We start from the raw sequence: 16,080 nt of genomic DNA, 5'->3' as shown, positions 1-16,080 counted from the left end.
GTTAACGATGCGTGCGTTGCTGAAGGTTTTCGTTTTCTCATATGTATGGAGCACTGTATCAGTATAAAGTTGAATATTTATGATGAGAAATTGAAGTACATGAATGATAAATAGGCCCATGATTTGCGAAAGTGATACCGCTATAGTTTCACATTAAATAAACAACAGGACGATACGAGATCCTGTATGGGTATGATGAAGCAATCTATTAAGAACGAGAGTTTCCATCTAATCAGGATATTTTTATCAGCAATCTGAAACCATAACCGGTGTCCGCCAATAAATGTCCGTTGGTCAGTGCGGAAGCTATCCACGATTGCTCGGTTACCTGGTGGTAGCAAACTATCAATTTCGATAAATTCGAATCCACAGATGGCCCGATCCAGCTCGCCCTAATAGGGGAAATCAATTCAAAGCTTATGCGGGCCCCTAGGAGCCTTCTGGAGAGCTACTTTTTTATCGACTATCCGATCGAACCCACGTTCGGGTCGCTGTCGTGTTGGCTTAACATTTCCGGTATCATCCACGGTTCGAGTTACAGTTCCATTTTTATCCTTTCCATTCGCCTACTCGAGCACTCGGTAGCAGTGCTGCTATATTGGCTCAATAAAGCTATCGGTACTTATAACACATTCGGATATAAATCTTCCTGGCACATATTGAAGCTCACTTATGTGCTATAATCGCCTTTCCCTCGGTTACTGTCTTCTGGAATAGATTCGAAAACTGTGCGAACCGACTCGAAAGATACTCGGAATATTTTCCCTGGCGTACACTGTCATCCCACCGATTCCCACTTCCCCCGATCCCCTGAAGGCGGATAAGGCGAACAAAAACAACAAGCGACTTAAATTTAGATAAATTACCTCCAACCACTCGACAAGTGAGCAGTATATCATCTCCTTCCTCCTTTGGTCCTATTATTGTACTATTTATTACGCGTCCCCATCGATCTAGTATCACCGGTGGCTCGGGTGGAACTGCAAAACCGAATCGGGACAAGGGTTCCCGGGTGTCAAAATCATCGGCGTCGGGTGTTATTCATAACGTGGGTGAGTAATGAACAGACGGGATGATTACGGTGCGCGACGACGCCAGTATGTAGGCAGGAACGACACGGAAGAAAAGATAAACGGTTCTATTTAGGTAACTGTGAAACGATAAACAATGAATGATAAAAGGGGGGTGCTCTGTGGAACAGGTATTATGCTCAGTTACTGAAGGAATAGATTATCGCTAGAAATATGACAACCGGAACAGCGCTGATTATAATTATAATACCCGTCATGGTTGTTTACACTGGCAGAAGAAAAAGCATGCAGTTTATGAGGCTCCAGCGTCTTGTCTTGACAAAAGGTAATCGCTTGTCAAAGTGACGCTTAATTTATGGTTGTTCTCTCATCGAGATAAACTGACATCGATAGAGTCAGGCTGAATATTGGAACGGAACTCCATTCTGATTCGTGGTTTCGTCTTTTTGTTTTGAAACGGATGCGAATCAAATGAGCACGATGGCTGTTGGTTTCCACATTCACAGAAGTGCGATATAATTCCAAAATCCGAATATAAATCTTTTTTTTTCTCCTCTACTTTTCATCTGTTATCGACAGTTGCTCTTACTGTGCTTGGTTACGGTAAGGGAAACTCTTTTCGTTCGGGTTTCGCAACCACATCCACAACGAAAGTGGAACGTTCCGAGAAAACCTTCCTCTACCGTACCAATGATAACATGATACGGAGAAGAAAAAAATCGATTGTTTATTTATTTATTGTCTGTGCTCGGAAATGGGAACCGGTTCAATTTGTCCTCGATCCGACATCATTCTATGCATTCCCGCCCACCCACGCACAAACCCGGCGGCTCAGAACGAAGATGCTTAGGTGGAAACCAATATACTCACTAATAACGGTGAGATTGAAGCGAAAGCTCTGTGTTTGGCTGTTTTGGAAATCGACTCGGCACCGATAAACACCTTGATCGTGGCGTTTAATTTCCTATGCGAAAGCGTCGAACAAAGATGGGGAGTAAAAAGAAGAAGAAAAAAATACGATGAAAAGAAATCGCCATAATTAGACTCGTTGCTTTAGTGTTAGCAGTCTCTGACAGGACTATGCAATCGGCCAATTTTACAATTTGCGAACAACTTACATTCAATTCCAAATACGCCGGGTCACTTTCGATGACGTAACGGGCTCGTGTTCCAAAAACCTGCGGCGCGGACCAGTGCTGGGCGTCATCGAGCGACTTTCCCCGGACGTCCAGGCTGTGAAAATGGAAGAAGAAAAAAAAACGAAAAATTCAGAAGTGTTGTAACGATGTGAGGCTGAACGTTAGTGCTTGCAAAGGCAAGAGATTGGGAAAATAAAAACGCTATTAATCTCCATAATCGCAGGAGAAATTGTTTTCTGGCCAGTTTCGGTGAAACATTATTCAACATCGTTATTTATTTTCAAAAGGTTGATAATGATTATCGATTAGACCGGGTTGTGACGTGCAAGTTGAAACATAATTCCTTGACAAAAAAATTACTGAGTTGTGTACAAGACATGACCGATTGCGATGACATTCAAAATGCAGAAATCATATCAATGGTAGAGGTCACGATTCTAGGTTCTAAATACTATTTTATTTAGCCCAAATTTTAACCTGTATTTGTCATTATCAGGTGTTGATAACGTGTTTCATTAGAGCACAGTTTCAGTTCGCCTATTATACATTTCACTATTATTTCAGGATTATTTTACCAAACCAAATCAAAGTAGCTGGAGAAATCTTTGTTGGAGAAGATTATGACAACAATTTGCAATCTGTATATTGATTTGTTTTGTAGAAGATATTAAAAAAGTTAGCAAGCAATCGTTAATAATGCACGGAAAGACCGAAATCAGCAGTTTTAGGAAAAAATTTGTTGATTTTCTGTTTTAGTAGTTATTTTTCGAGACAACTAACAAAATCTTATTGTTGTTAATTTAGAATTTTTAATTGTTATTCCCTTAATAATAATAAAATATTTGGTTTTTGCAATGACTGAGCGGAAACATAAAGACTGTCCCAGAAAGTATGGACGCAACCAAAAACCGCTGCCATTTCGCAATGGTTCAGAATTTGTCAATTTTTGTGGCGTCCTGTTGTTTACACTCTTCTCTAATCACTTGTGCAGTTGTTTATTCGTTTTCATTAGTTTGTTTCGAAACGCGTGGACTTTCAGCAGAACAACGTCGAAAAATTGTGTACAAATGGTGCACAGAACGCGGACTGTCACTGAGAAAAATAGCAAAAATGGACGGAGTAAGTAAAAAAGCCGCGCGAAATGCAATCAGGAAGTTCGGTGAGGATAACATCTTTGAGGATAAACTGAAAACGGGTCGAAAAAAAGGTCCTGCTAACCCTCAGTTGGATAAACGTATACTGAATGCGTTCGAGCAAAAGAAGGAGGTTTCAGTTCGGGATGTGGCCAAAAAAGTGGGCACTTCGAAGTCAAATGTTCTTCGTGCTAAAGAACGTTTGAATCTTCGAACCTATAAGAATCTTCGATCAGGCCGAGGGTTCGAAAGCTGTACAATACGATTCTTGCTGTAAATTTGAACTGCATAATTATGGACGACGAAACCTACGTGAAACTCGATTACAAATCCTTGCCGGGACCACAATATTATACGGTGCGAGAAGGGCAAGTGTTAAACCAGTCCGAGACATCGATTGAAGTCGAAAATTTTGGTAAGAAAGCTATGGTCTAGCAAGCAATTTGTAGCTTCGGTAAGATATCGAAACCCTTCATCACGACTGCTTCAATGAACAGCGAAATATACATCAAGGAATGTTTACATAAACGACTTCTACCCATGATTCGAAGCCACAAGGATCCTGTTGTCTTCTGGCAAGATCTTGCTTCTTGCCACCACTCGAAATCAACGGTAGAATGGTATACTACCAAAAATGTCACTCTCGTCCCAAAAGACATGAATCCACCAAATTGCCCTCAACTTCGACCAATTGAGGAATTTTGGGCATTAACGAAGGCACATCTTAGGAAAGATGTCTCGGCAGCCGAAACCATTCAATAGTTCGAAAAAGATGAGAAAAAAAGTGTCAAAACTTGTCACCAAGAAGTCTATACGGAATTTAATGAGGAACGTTCGCAAGAAGGTGTCTACAATGGCTGAGTAGCAAATGTTGAGAATAATATTATGTTGTTGTAGTCTAATATTATCAGTATATCGAATAAAATATGAATATCTAACACTTGTGAACTATTTACAGCGAAATCAAAGTGCGTCCATACTTTCTGGGACAGTCTTTATTTTGTAGACGCCAAATGAATGGAAAACTAACAGAAAAGATGATTTTTTTGGAAAAAGATACGCTCAGAGACAGGACTCTAACCTGCGATTCCTATGCATTCCGTGCATACGCGCTACCATTTCAGTGCTCTGAATCTTGTTATAGACACTCTAAAATGCCAGTCAGACTTGGTAGAACGTACATCGAACATGGTCTACATCCTGGCCGTCCCCCGACCGATACCATACATCCAAACATCTTCTCTGTCCATCAAACACTAGTCGAAAGTGTCTTCTCGCTATATACCTAGTTTTTCGCTCAAGCACTGAGTAGGAGAGTGTATTTATTATCGCTTGTCACCTTCTTTAATGGTGCCAGTCGCTGACTGGAATGCATAAAAAAGCAAGTCCGAGTCCTGTCTCTGAGTTTATCTTTTTATAATAAATCATCGTTTCTGTTAATTTTTCATTCATTTTGCTTCTCCAATATATGTTTCCGCTCAGTCATTGCAAAAACTGAACTTTGTTATGGCGGCAGTCACGTACCCAGAGGGGGGGCCCGAGGGGCCCTGGCCCCTCCCGAAATAAAAACATATAATTATTTAGAACGTCTCAGACATGTGTTACAGAAATAACAAGACAGTAAAGCTAATGTAATGTAATACAATATCAGTTCCAGTGGAAAAGTTTAAAGTGTATGTATGTTAAAAACGTGCTTAATCCACCTATCAGTGAGATGATACCTTTTTTTATCAATCCGCATGTGTTTTTTTCATGAATATTCTTCGGTTTTCATGTTATTATTTTAATGACCGTCGTTTTAAGCTGCAATTTGACATTTTAATCACTCATTACTCTATATAAAAAGGTTACAATCGATTAAACTTTTCATGATATGTCGAAGTGAGTTCCACTTTAGAATTTACGGTAATTTAAGGTACTTCCAGAGCCGGTATTCAGGAACCAGCATAAACCAAACCGGTTCGTATGGCCATACGACGAATAAATTGCAATAGTTTTGAGTCCAACTTTCAAGCTTTTCGGGATTATCATGTTCTATATCGGTTTGAATTTTAAAAATTCATCCTCCTGTAATTCCAGAATCGGAAGTCAGCATTGAATAAAATTAATGAATTTTGTGTGGGACTATAAGTTTATTTTAATTTGAATTTTTTTCTGAAATTCGATTTGGCTTTATTTGAGAAAACGATTGAGCTTTGAGAAACGATTCGATACTGGAGCCGGAATTCGAAAATCGGTGTAGCCGAAGTCATACAAATTCACCTGATTAGTTTACATTTGTTTCAATATGTTTAAAAATCAGTATAGACATCTTTGAGAAATCGTAGTACGAGTTAAATTGTTGGGTGCCTTCCGAATCGAAAACTGAATACCACTAAAACTGAAATAAGTTTATTTGGTTGTCGACTATTCAAATCAGCAAATCTTAGATGATTCTTAGATATCATTTGAATCTTAGATCGGTTCAGCCATCTACGAGGAAAATAAGTTACACAATTTTAATTTCGTTTCACATATCATCCTGTAGTTCCGGAACCTGAAGTCGGATCCAAACATAATTCAGGAACCTTGTTTAGGAGCATACGAATTTTCATATGAATCTGAGTTTGTAGAAAACGGTTGAGTCATCTTCGAAAATAAGGTAAAAAATTGAGTGAAATTATTTGTCACATACGCATTTGCTGATCTCGACGAACTCATTCAAATGGTATATGGGTGTTTTGTTCTTCCAGCATTTATTGCTGTAAGCAGTTTAAATCAATATAATTATGAAATTGTTCAGAATTCGGAAGTACTGCCATCTTTCCAATATGTCATATTCGAACGATTATGTTGCCAAAAACGAACCGTGCTAAAATTGGTCCGAGGCAAAATGTCATGAAAAATCATGCTGTTCACAGTCTTTTTGGTACTTAGAAACTATTGTATGTAACAGTATAAAAAATCGTGTTTTACGTTGCTCCCAAGCCTTTCTTTGCCGTACAGCGCTCAGAACTTCTACTGCTGGAATATGGGAGAAAAGTCGCTTACACAAAAAAATTCGATATCTCCGTTAAAAATGGACGGATTTTAACAATCTATGGCTTGTTGGATAGCTATTACCGTGCGGAATCTAAGTCTGAAAACATATTCTGTTTTCAAGGTCAATTGTGACAGATACTGTCAAAAAACTGAAAATTTTGACATAAAACTTCGTATAACTCAAAAAGTAAACATCCGATCTCAAAACCATTCAATAGCGTTCTGGGTGACGGGGAGACCTTTCATTTGCGACTAGTTTGATCAAAATCGGTCCAGCCATCTCTGAGATCTCGACCTCTTAGTTGACAACACACATACAGACACACACACACATACACACACACACACACACACACACACACAGACATTTGCTCAGTTCGTCGAGCTGAATCGATTGGTATACGACATTCGGCCCTCCGGGCCTCGGAAAATTTTTCGAAAGTTTGAGCGAATTCTATACCTATTTTTTATATATATAAAAAAAGGTAAAACAGCCGTAAAAGGTACACCAAGAATTAGGTACATAAGCAATCTTCAGTAACATTATTTTTTATTCTTTGGGCCCCTCCCGAAATGAAATCCTGGGTACGGGCCTGTATGGCGGCTTTACGTTAAACAACTAAAATTAATGAATCGTTAAAAACAATTGCGGTTTGATTTTCCGTAACAATCTGCTTCTGGTAGTAAAGGGCAGACAATCAATACAACCTTCATAGGGGTTTGTCGCTGACGATGTCCAGCCAGCGACTGGCACCATTAAAGAAGGTGACAAGCGATTATAAATACACTCTCCTACTCAATGCTTGATCGGAGAAATAGGTATAAAGCGAGAAGACTAGTGTTTGATGGACAGAGAAGATGTTTGGATGTAAGGTATCGGTGGGGTGACGGCCAGGTTGTAGACCATGTTCGATGTACGTTCTACTATTTCTGTTTGGCGTTTTAGAGTGAATAAAATAAGATTCAGAATGGCGAAATGGTAGCGCGTATGCACGGAATGCATAAGAACGCAGGTTCGAGTCCTGTCTCTGGGCGTATCTTTTTCCAAAAAATCATCTTTTCTGTAAGTTTTTCATTCATTTGGCTTCTTCAATATATGTTTCTGCTAAGTCATTACAAAAACTGAACTTAGTTATGGCGGCTTTACGTCAAACAACTAAAATTAATAAATCAATAAAATATTTGTTGAAATGGCTATTTTTTAGTTGAATTCATTAATTAAACGTGCTGTCCTTTCTTAACTAAGAATGAATTCCATTCAACTATTTTTTTAATTGAAACAGAGAAATATAACGTTGCTTTCAACCAACATAAATGGTTAAATTGGCTTCTGCAATTCGCAGTTATATGATCTACTGTCAGCGAAAAAACGTTAACACCGCAATGACTACTAGCAAAGACATCATATTAACAAGATATCCAGCTCTCACATTTCCCGAACAAATCATTGGCAACATCCATTTTTGCTAATATGGCGCCCTCATGCGAGTCCGCATCGAATCTCGTGCATAGAAGCAGGGGAGAGAAACGTCAAATTCGTGCGCGTCAAAATAGCAGCATTGCGCACCCATACAATTGACATGATATGTTGAATGTGATGCCGTGCGATGGCGGTGCTGAACTGAAGATTGATTTCGTTCTAAGCTGACAGGGTCTGCTACTAGCCACTAAATGGCAAACTACTATCGAAAAAAAAATTCAGTCGCGGTTGTCTTTTCTATATTGGCAGGTAAAAATACGATGTTGTATTGGAGAAAAAGACATAAACGAAACATAAACTTCTTTTTGAAAATTTTTCTTCTAAATCGCTGTTTTCTTCAATCGACTTCGCGAAATCGACTCTCTCACTGAAAACGTTGAGCACTCGGAAAACAAAAACCGAATACAAGTGGTACACCGGACGGCGTAGCCCGGAAGGTTGGAAGATACAAAAAAACATCATTCGATATATACAATTAGAGTGCAACATTCGAAACTCAATTCACTGTTCCGCGTAATAATATTATTACACACAATCGCTTCAAATGCGCACAAATTCTGAATAAATACACTTTCCACTAACAGTTTACGTCATTTTTACATATCGGTTTAGAAATTTGTAATTGGATATATCGTAACACATACGAAAAATATCAAAACAATTTGCAAGCAGTTTCAGCAAGACTGTCCATTTCAGCTTTTTAATGGATTGGTTTTGCTTTGACCCTTCTCATGAGTTTTTGGCTAATAAACTTGTTAATAAAACCAACATCATTTTTGTTTTCTTTGTGATGTCCTTCAGTTTTTCAGCAAAGTAAATTCTCAACTTTATCTAATTTCATAGTTATTTTGGAAATTTTGTTATTAACATCAACTAATTCAAAAACAGTAATACGAATTAGACGCAGAGTTAATTTCGGTCATTCCGTGTGCTTGTGTATAGAATAAAAGATAAATACACAAACAAAATAACATTAAATGCAAAATTTCAACAAAGCACCTTTAAACAATTGAAATTGAAAGAACCTGCCACCGGAGGAGAGAAATAGAAATAGCTTTCCTTTATCGTATCTTATGAGAAATTATTTGATTTGTAAAAATTTCTGCAATTTCCTGAGTAGCTCAAACTGTCCTGGGTTGGCGGTTCAATGCATAGGGCACTGGTCTTACAAACCAGTTGTCGTATGTTCGTGCCCCGATCTGGAAGGAATTGTACAGAGAATTCCTAGATAATCAGACCTGGGACTAGCAGATCATCATTCAATGTACATCTTCTGGTAATCCCAAAGTTCTTTGATCAGTACCGATGCCGGCCAGGCCCGAACGTAGATCGACTAAGGACTGGGAGGGGATGTTAGTCCAATACTTGTTGTTACTAGAGGCCGTATACCTTATGATAAAAAAAGAACCGGAATTTTTATTTTAAAATTCCCGCGCTTGTCCAATCGGTAAACTTTTATTCTCTCAACGTTGGCAACACTTTTATACACATTCTGTCAAACTTTGACGCATATCGTACGATTAGATTTTGTTTGGCGTCTATACAAAGAAATTGAAAAATTTTCGTGTGGCGATTTTTATAATGGATGAAAATTTAGAACAAAGTGCGTGCATCAAATTTTGTGTTGCAAATGGATTTAAGTGTTCCGAAACGTTGAAAATGTTAGAAAAGGCCTTTGGTGAATCGTGTCTAGGAGAACACAGGCATACGAGTGGTATAAACGCTTCAAAGGTGGTCGTACAAGCTTGGATCATGATGAGAACCTTGGACGCCCAACAACATCTGTTACTGAAGAAAACATTGAATCGGCGAAGCAAATCGTGTTGCAAAATCGTGTTGTACCGATTAGAGAGATTGTTGTGTTGCTGGGCATCTCTTATGGACCAGCCGAACACATTTTAACTGATGTTTTGGGTTTGAAACGCGTCGCTTCTCGGCTGGTGCCAAAAAAGCTGAATTTCATTGAAAAACAGCGTCGTGTTGATGTGGCCAAAGGGATGATTTCCAACGCAGATAGTGACCCCACATTCATCGAATGCATCATAACTGGTGATGAGGTGTGGATCTAAGAATATGACGTCGAAACCGCACAACAATCGACCGAATGGCGCTTCGAAGGCGAGCCGTTGTTCTAAATTTTCATCCATTATAAAAATCGCCACACGAAAATTTTTCAACTTCTTTGTATAGACGCCAAACAAAAACTAATCGTACGATATGCGTCAAAGTTTGACAGAATGTGTATAAAAGTGTTGCCAACGTTGAGAGAATAAAAGTTTACCGATTGAACAAGCGCGGGAATTTTAAAATGAAAATTCTGGTTCTTTTTTGATCATAAGGTATATTTCGGCGCAATCCACAAATGTCATGGGAGAAGGATATTTGTCAGCAAAAAATGGTTTCAAGATGCTCGGATGCACCACAAAACTCACAGACTTCTCGAGTAAACATTTCAACAAAATCAACAATAAGTCCCGGGAAGTCTTGATTCACAGTTCTCATTCGTTGAAGCTGAAGGATAATTTTAAACATAATAATATCGCGTAACGAATAAAAACTTCCCTATTTTTTTCTAAACGGAATTATCGACTGCAAAATAAACGAGTGAAGAGGATTTAGACAAAATAGTTGATTCATTGTAGTGACATATTCTATAGATTATATAAAAATTTTTTTAAGTTACCAAACAAAGGTGCACAGATTTCACGCGCGTCTTGATTGTTTATTATTTCCACTTCATTGTTTTAATTATCAATTTGTTCCGGGTTGGCGGTTCGATGCATAGGACGCTGGTCTTACAAGCCAGTTGTCCTATGTTCGAGTCCCGGCCTGGAAGGATTCTTAGTATCAGTAGGATCTATAGTACTAGCCATGCAATGATGCTGTACGCTAAGAATCGGCTGCGAAGTCTGTTGAAACAGAAAGGCCAAATTTCACAAAAGGAATGTAATGCCTAGACTTAGCTTTTTTAAATTATTTCTTTAAATGGTTAGTGGTTATATGGTTTGATCTGGGCAGCCGGCTGCCGAGAAAAAAAATTTGTTTATCAGATAAACATGTATTTTCCTACTATTTATGTAATATGCCGATATATGTTATCTCTGTTATTAACATTGTAATATTAACATAGAAAAAGAAAAAATATCAAATAAAACTTTTCTCCGAAGCTATCCCGAAATTTATAAGTTGAATGAAGAGATAATTTAGTAAAACGAGTAATCAGATATGAAACGTTGAAACAATCTGACAACTGAAGGGAAAAAGTAACTCCTGCAATTGTCGCCTTTTACGACATGGAAGCAGGAATCCATTGGATCTATTCTCGGCATCTAGGCTGGTACTATCCGGAGAAAGATAATAGGTACTAACAATCTCCTAGTGGACTCCAGCCAGTTTTATGAAACTTAATTAAATTGTAAGAATATTGAATCAATACTGTGTTGATTTGTTAAGTTAGCCCTAAAAAGGGCTGAGATAATTTGACTTTTACCATAATTGGAAATTGTTGCGGTCATATCGGCTCTCCAAACCTGAACTCCTGAGTTGCGTTTCCGGAGTCAACGTTCGCAAATCACCAGCTCGAAATTATCAGGTGTACAACTTTGCTTCCGCCGTTTTCCGATAGGTAGCTGTACCGTTTGAGGCTGGTTAAAATACATAGATGATAATGCCTTTAAAGTGAGTGTGTACAGTGCCTAACGAATTGTCATCGCTGTTTCAGTGACAGTTGTTCTTGTTTTCGTATTATTCACGCTCGAAAATGTCTGTTTATGTGCCCAATTCTCGCCATTTGCGGGAAGTTTTACTTTTCTGTTACAATTAAAAAAAATGCAACTGAAGCGCATCGTATGCTTTCAGAAACTTGCGGTGATGCTGCTCTGAGTAAAAGAACGTATCGGGAGTGGTTTCAACGTTTTAAAAATGGTGATTTCGATGTCGAAGACACACATGTTGGTGGAAGAGAAAAAACCTTCAAAGATTAATAACAATTTACTACGAGCTCTTAAAACCGGGTGAAACTATCACAGGAGATCGCTACTGAACGCAACTGATGCGCCTTAGTCGCGTGCTAAAAGAAAAGCGGCCATAGTATCAAGATCGACATGGCAAAGTCATCCTCCAACACGACAATGCTCGGCCTCACGTCGCAAAAGTGGTCAAAAAGTACCTGGAAACGCTGAAATGGGAAGTCTTGCCCCACCCGCCGTATTCCCCAAATGTCACCCCTTCTGACTTCCACCTATTCCGTTCTATGGCACACGGCCTGGCAGATCAACATTTTCAATCCTTCGAAGAGTTGGAAAAATGGATTGCTTCATGGATAGCGTCAAAAAAGGACTCCTTTTTTCGAGCCGGGATCCGAAAATTTCCGGAAAGATGGGAGAAAGTTGTCGCTAGCGACGGACAATACTTTGAATAATACATCTGGAAGCACTTTTTCACAATAAAGCTGTAAATTTGAAAAAAAAACGGCGGAAGCAAAGTTGTACACCTAATAGTACCGTCCTGCTGTTGTGACCGCTCCAGACAGAAAAAAATATTAAGTGCGTAAAATATTTCTCACTGTCCTTCGTGATGCAATAATCGCTTCAGAAGAAATGATCGAGAAGTAAATCTTTTTGCACTTCTGTCTTGCTGTACTCCGCTTCAGAAATAATGATGGACAAATATAATTTCTCGTTCAGCCGTCCTGCTGCTGTGACCGCTCATACTGATGTCGTAACTTCCATCGATTAGTCAAGTAATCGATTAATAATTCAGATAATCGAGTCAAATTGAATCGATTAGGCGGAAACTAATATTCGATTATTGAACTAATCGAGTAATTTGAAAAATCAAATAGCGTTAATCGAATAATTAATCGAGTAACCGATTAATAAACCAGATAATCGAAAATTGTGAAAATTATATTCGATTGATTAATAATCGAGTAATTCGAAAAATCCAATATCCCTAATCGCTTCAGACAGAATAAAGTTGAAATGCGTAACATGTTTTGTACTGCCCGTCGTGCTGCGAGAATCGTTTCAGAAAGAATGATGAAAAAATTTCAACATTTAACTTTCATATCCGCGCAGTTTTCTCGTTGCCCTGATAACGTGTTCTGATAAGCTCGTGAAAACAAGGGTCTATTGAATCTGATTTTTCAATAGTGTACTGTTGGAGAAAGTGGAAATCTTTTCCTATGCACATTTAAGATAAGAGTTTTCGAATCGATTGTTGGTTGAAGCATATTAATCCATTAACAAATGAAGAAGCTTCCTAAACCAGAGTTCACAGCCACTTGGTTTTCGAACTTGAATGGTCTAATAGTAGCTTCCAAATAAGCCTAAGCTTATTGAAATCGGTTCAGCCATCTCCGAAAAAAATGAGTAGTACGTAATAGAGCGCGTTTTGTCTATTACGACACTTATACCATTATATATCCGGAATCAGAAATCACAACCGTTTTATCTTCAAACTGGATCTTCGACCCAAAAATAATTTTCAAACGAACCTTAGTTCTGTTCCAGTGCATTAAAACTTCATTTAATTCAATTGAAATCGAATGGGCTGCATCCAGTTCTTCAATCGATTCTCTTCAAATCAAAGCTCAGTTTAACCACCGTCAGTTGATCTCTTGAAGTAACAAAATATCTTTTTCAATAGTGTGAGAGCGGCTTTCAAATAAGGTTCATGTAAACATTCGAATTGGTTCAAGATAATGGATGAAAGACAAACCAGATAGCTAAAATATCAATTGCAGAATACACATAAATTAATAGTTTCCTCCTTCATTTTTTATTTTTAATACTTCACTCCATTTATAATTCTATTCATTCGATCTTGTTCACTACCAACAGCAAAGACAATGAAGCAGCTAGATTACTTGACTCTTGAAACTGAGCAAGCAAAACTTCAAATGACTAGATACGATTATTCAACTGACGATGAATGCTGGGAGCTTCACTTGAAAATGGCAGCAAATGTCAAATGAATTTGTATCGATATGCTGACGGTCAGTAACCATAAATTTCATTTTCAACTGATATTATTCGATTGAAAATGAAATTGTAACGCTTTGTTCGGTTCAGCCATTTCTGAGAAAAATAAAACAAGACGTTTTATCAGTTACGTCACTTATACCATTATATCCCTCGAACCGGAAGCCACAGTCATTTGATCTGCGAACTTGATCAATGTCTTACTAGTAGCTTTCAAACAAATATAAACGTGTTATAATTGGTTCTGTTATCTCTGAGAAAATTGTGCGATAAAAATATATTTACTAAGTGCACATACAGACACACACAAATTCCAATCTTATCGAGCTGAGTATCGAAAGTCGGGTTTTCAGCAATTCTAATACCTTTAAATGGTTAAAATCGAATGGCAAAATGGTTAAAATCGAATCACAAAGCAAGTTATGTAGCAGCGGATTATAAAATATTAACCAATTTAGCTTTGATATCATATGATGAAGTAACAGGAGCCCAAGCTATCTCTACGCCAATTTAAATGCTGTACCTGGTGTGCGTTTGAGACATGGAAATTGCTGCGCTCTTGTTACTTCCATAAATCAAATTCATGCTAAATGAGGGCGTTTTATTAGGTTTAATCTGAATAGTGCTGGAATTAAAACAGCTTTTCGTCACTATAATCACTTTTTGGAATGTATTGACCACCCTACGTGCATCGAAAATATCGCAGTCATTATTTCTCAGTTGTGAATTGTGAATATTATCGACGACTTTTCTTCCTTTCGATTATCTCTTTAGCGATAATTCTGTCGTCGTCGAATTTCGCTGACACACAAAAAAAATAAAACAATTGTGAACTTCTAGGTTCACAGTTTTGTCGATGCTTGTATCACGAATGAAAAGCTCGGAAGTGATTTTTTCAGTCACTGGTTAAAACACTCGAGAAGCTATGTCGAAATAAAACTTTTATTTGATCTACGGAATAAGCAGGTGTTCCAGATAGGTTTATTTTCATTTACTCTATTTTGATGTAGATTCAAATAAAGCAGAAACATGACAGCAGCATTCAGTTTGGCTTATTCTTTCTCACTAAAAATATCCCCTTTGATCCGAAACAAATAAACTGCTTATGTCAGATCTTTACTGTATACCTACATAAACATAGAAGACCAAACTTTCTGTTGAAATCAGAGTCCGCTGCGAATTATTTTCCATCCGGTTCCGCACTTTTTTCGCTAGTTTCCACGGAAAATCCTATTTTGTTTTACAAATGACTAGCTGATAAGACAAATTTCCGGACGGAGAGAAGCGAATTTTCAATCTCCCGGAAGAAGGATGAAAAAGTTTTTATGACCTGTCTCCATAGCCACATTTACCATCCTCGGTTACCAGTTGACCTGAGCTCTGACCGAGTTCCTTAGTATAGGAAAAAAACACTACTGTTTAGGAACGTCGTAACTTTTACGGAACCAAACAGTTTTTAATAAAAGCACAATGGTCTGTAGTTTATAAAACGGTTTGTTTTTACAAAGTTGAAACAGTGCGACTTCAATGGAAAGAGAGAAAAAACCTGCTGCTTTCAGATGGACTAGATATCCTCGTATCACCAGAAGGGTTGGCCGGTGCGGTTGTGACCGAAGGTGTGAGTTTCCATAGAGCAAAAGTTACGTTCACTGTCGGACATTAATCCCTTTGCAGTAAAGTTTAATTGCACGAAGATTGGCCATGGTTGATGGTTATGACAGCCAGACGAACATTTTTGAGCGGCGAAAGCTCTTGTGCTTATGAGCATGTTCATTGAATAAACCAAGTTTCGCATGTCAGATTGCGACTTAGAAACGAAACATTCAGAAACCAACCAGAAGAAACAAAGCAAACGAAAAAGTTGTGGGGGGATTGTGTCTGTCGTGCTCAAACTAGCAACAAAAATGCATTCTGCCATAGTTCCTTTCGGCAGTAGTCATGCACTGTCTCGAGTTCCCTTTCCTTCCTGTCCTGTAGCAAGTATTAATCTTTTAAGACTTGAATTTACCGCGCTCGCCTGCGGTAGGATCTGCCCTCAAATATGGTCCACCCAGGGAAAGATTGTGAATTTTCTTCATATTCGTGGAACGCTGTGAGCATATAACACGAAGTGGCCATATAGAGAATCCCATATGCTTACATCTCTATCCCTGGTGCAGTGTAGCTTCCGTTTAAATTTCATGAGGTGTAAAATAACTTCTGCTTCACTGCGGATGTTGAGTATTCACCCGGCTGCCTGTGTAGATATGGCAGGGCAGGGCTGCTAACGACTGGCATGTTTTTCCGTTTTTC

General features: G+C 38.3%; 1 protein-coding gene across 3 annotated transcripts in view; it reads right to left on the bottom strand.

Moving 5' to 3' along the window:
- The window catches only part of LOC131428130 (neural cell adhesion molecule 1-like), a 179,175-nt gene that overhangs the window by 36,717 nt on the left and 126,378 nt on the right, over positions 1-16,080 (bottom strand). For all 3 annotated transcript variants that reach the window (XM_058591815.1, XM_058591814.1, XM_058591813.1), the window contains 3 exons: positions 2,150-2,264; positions 1,902-1,995; positions 867-980 (listed from right to left, as the gene is read on the bottom strand). In XM_058591815.1, coding sequence (XP_058447798.1) covers positions 867-980; positions 1,902-1,995; positions 2,150-2,264 — 323 coding nt within the window. The remainder of the gene's footprint in view (positions 1-866; positions 981-1,901; positions 1,996-2,149; positions 2,265-16,080) is intronic.

Source organism: Malaya genurostris, chromosome 2, assembly GCF_030247185.1.
Source record: "Malaya genurostris strain Urasoe2022 chromosome 2, Malgen_1.1, whole genome shotgun sequence".
Taxonomy (NCBI): Eukaryota; Metazoa; Arthropoda; class Insecta; order Diptera; family Culicidae; genus Malaya; species Malaya genurostris.
Note: the sequence above shows the minus strand (reverse complement) of the source record. Positions and strands in the feature narration are given on the sequence as shown.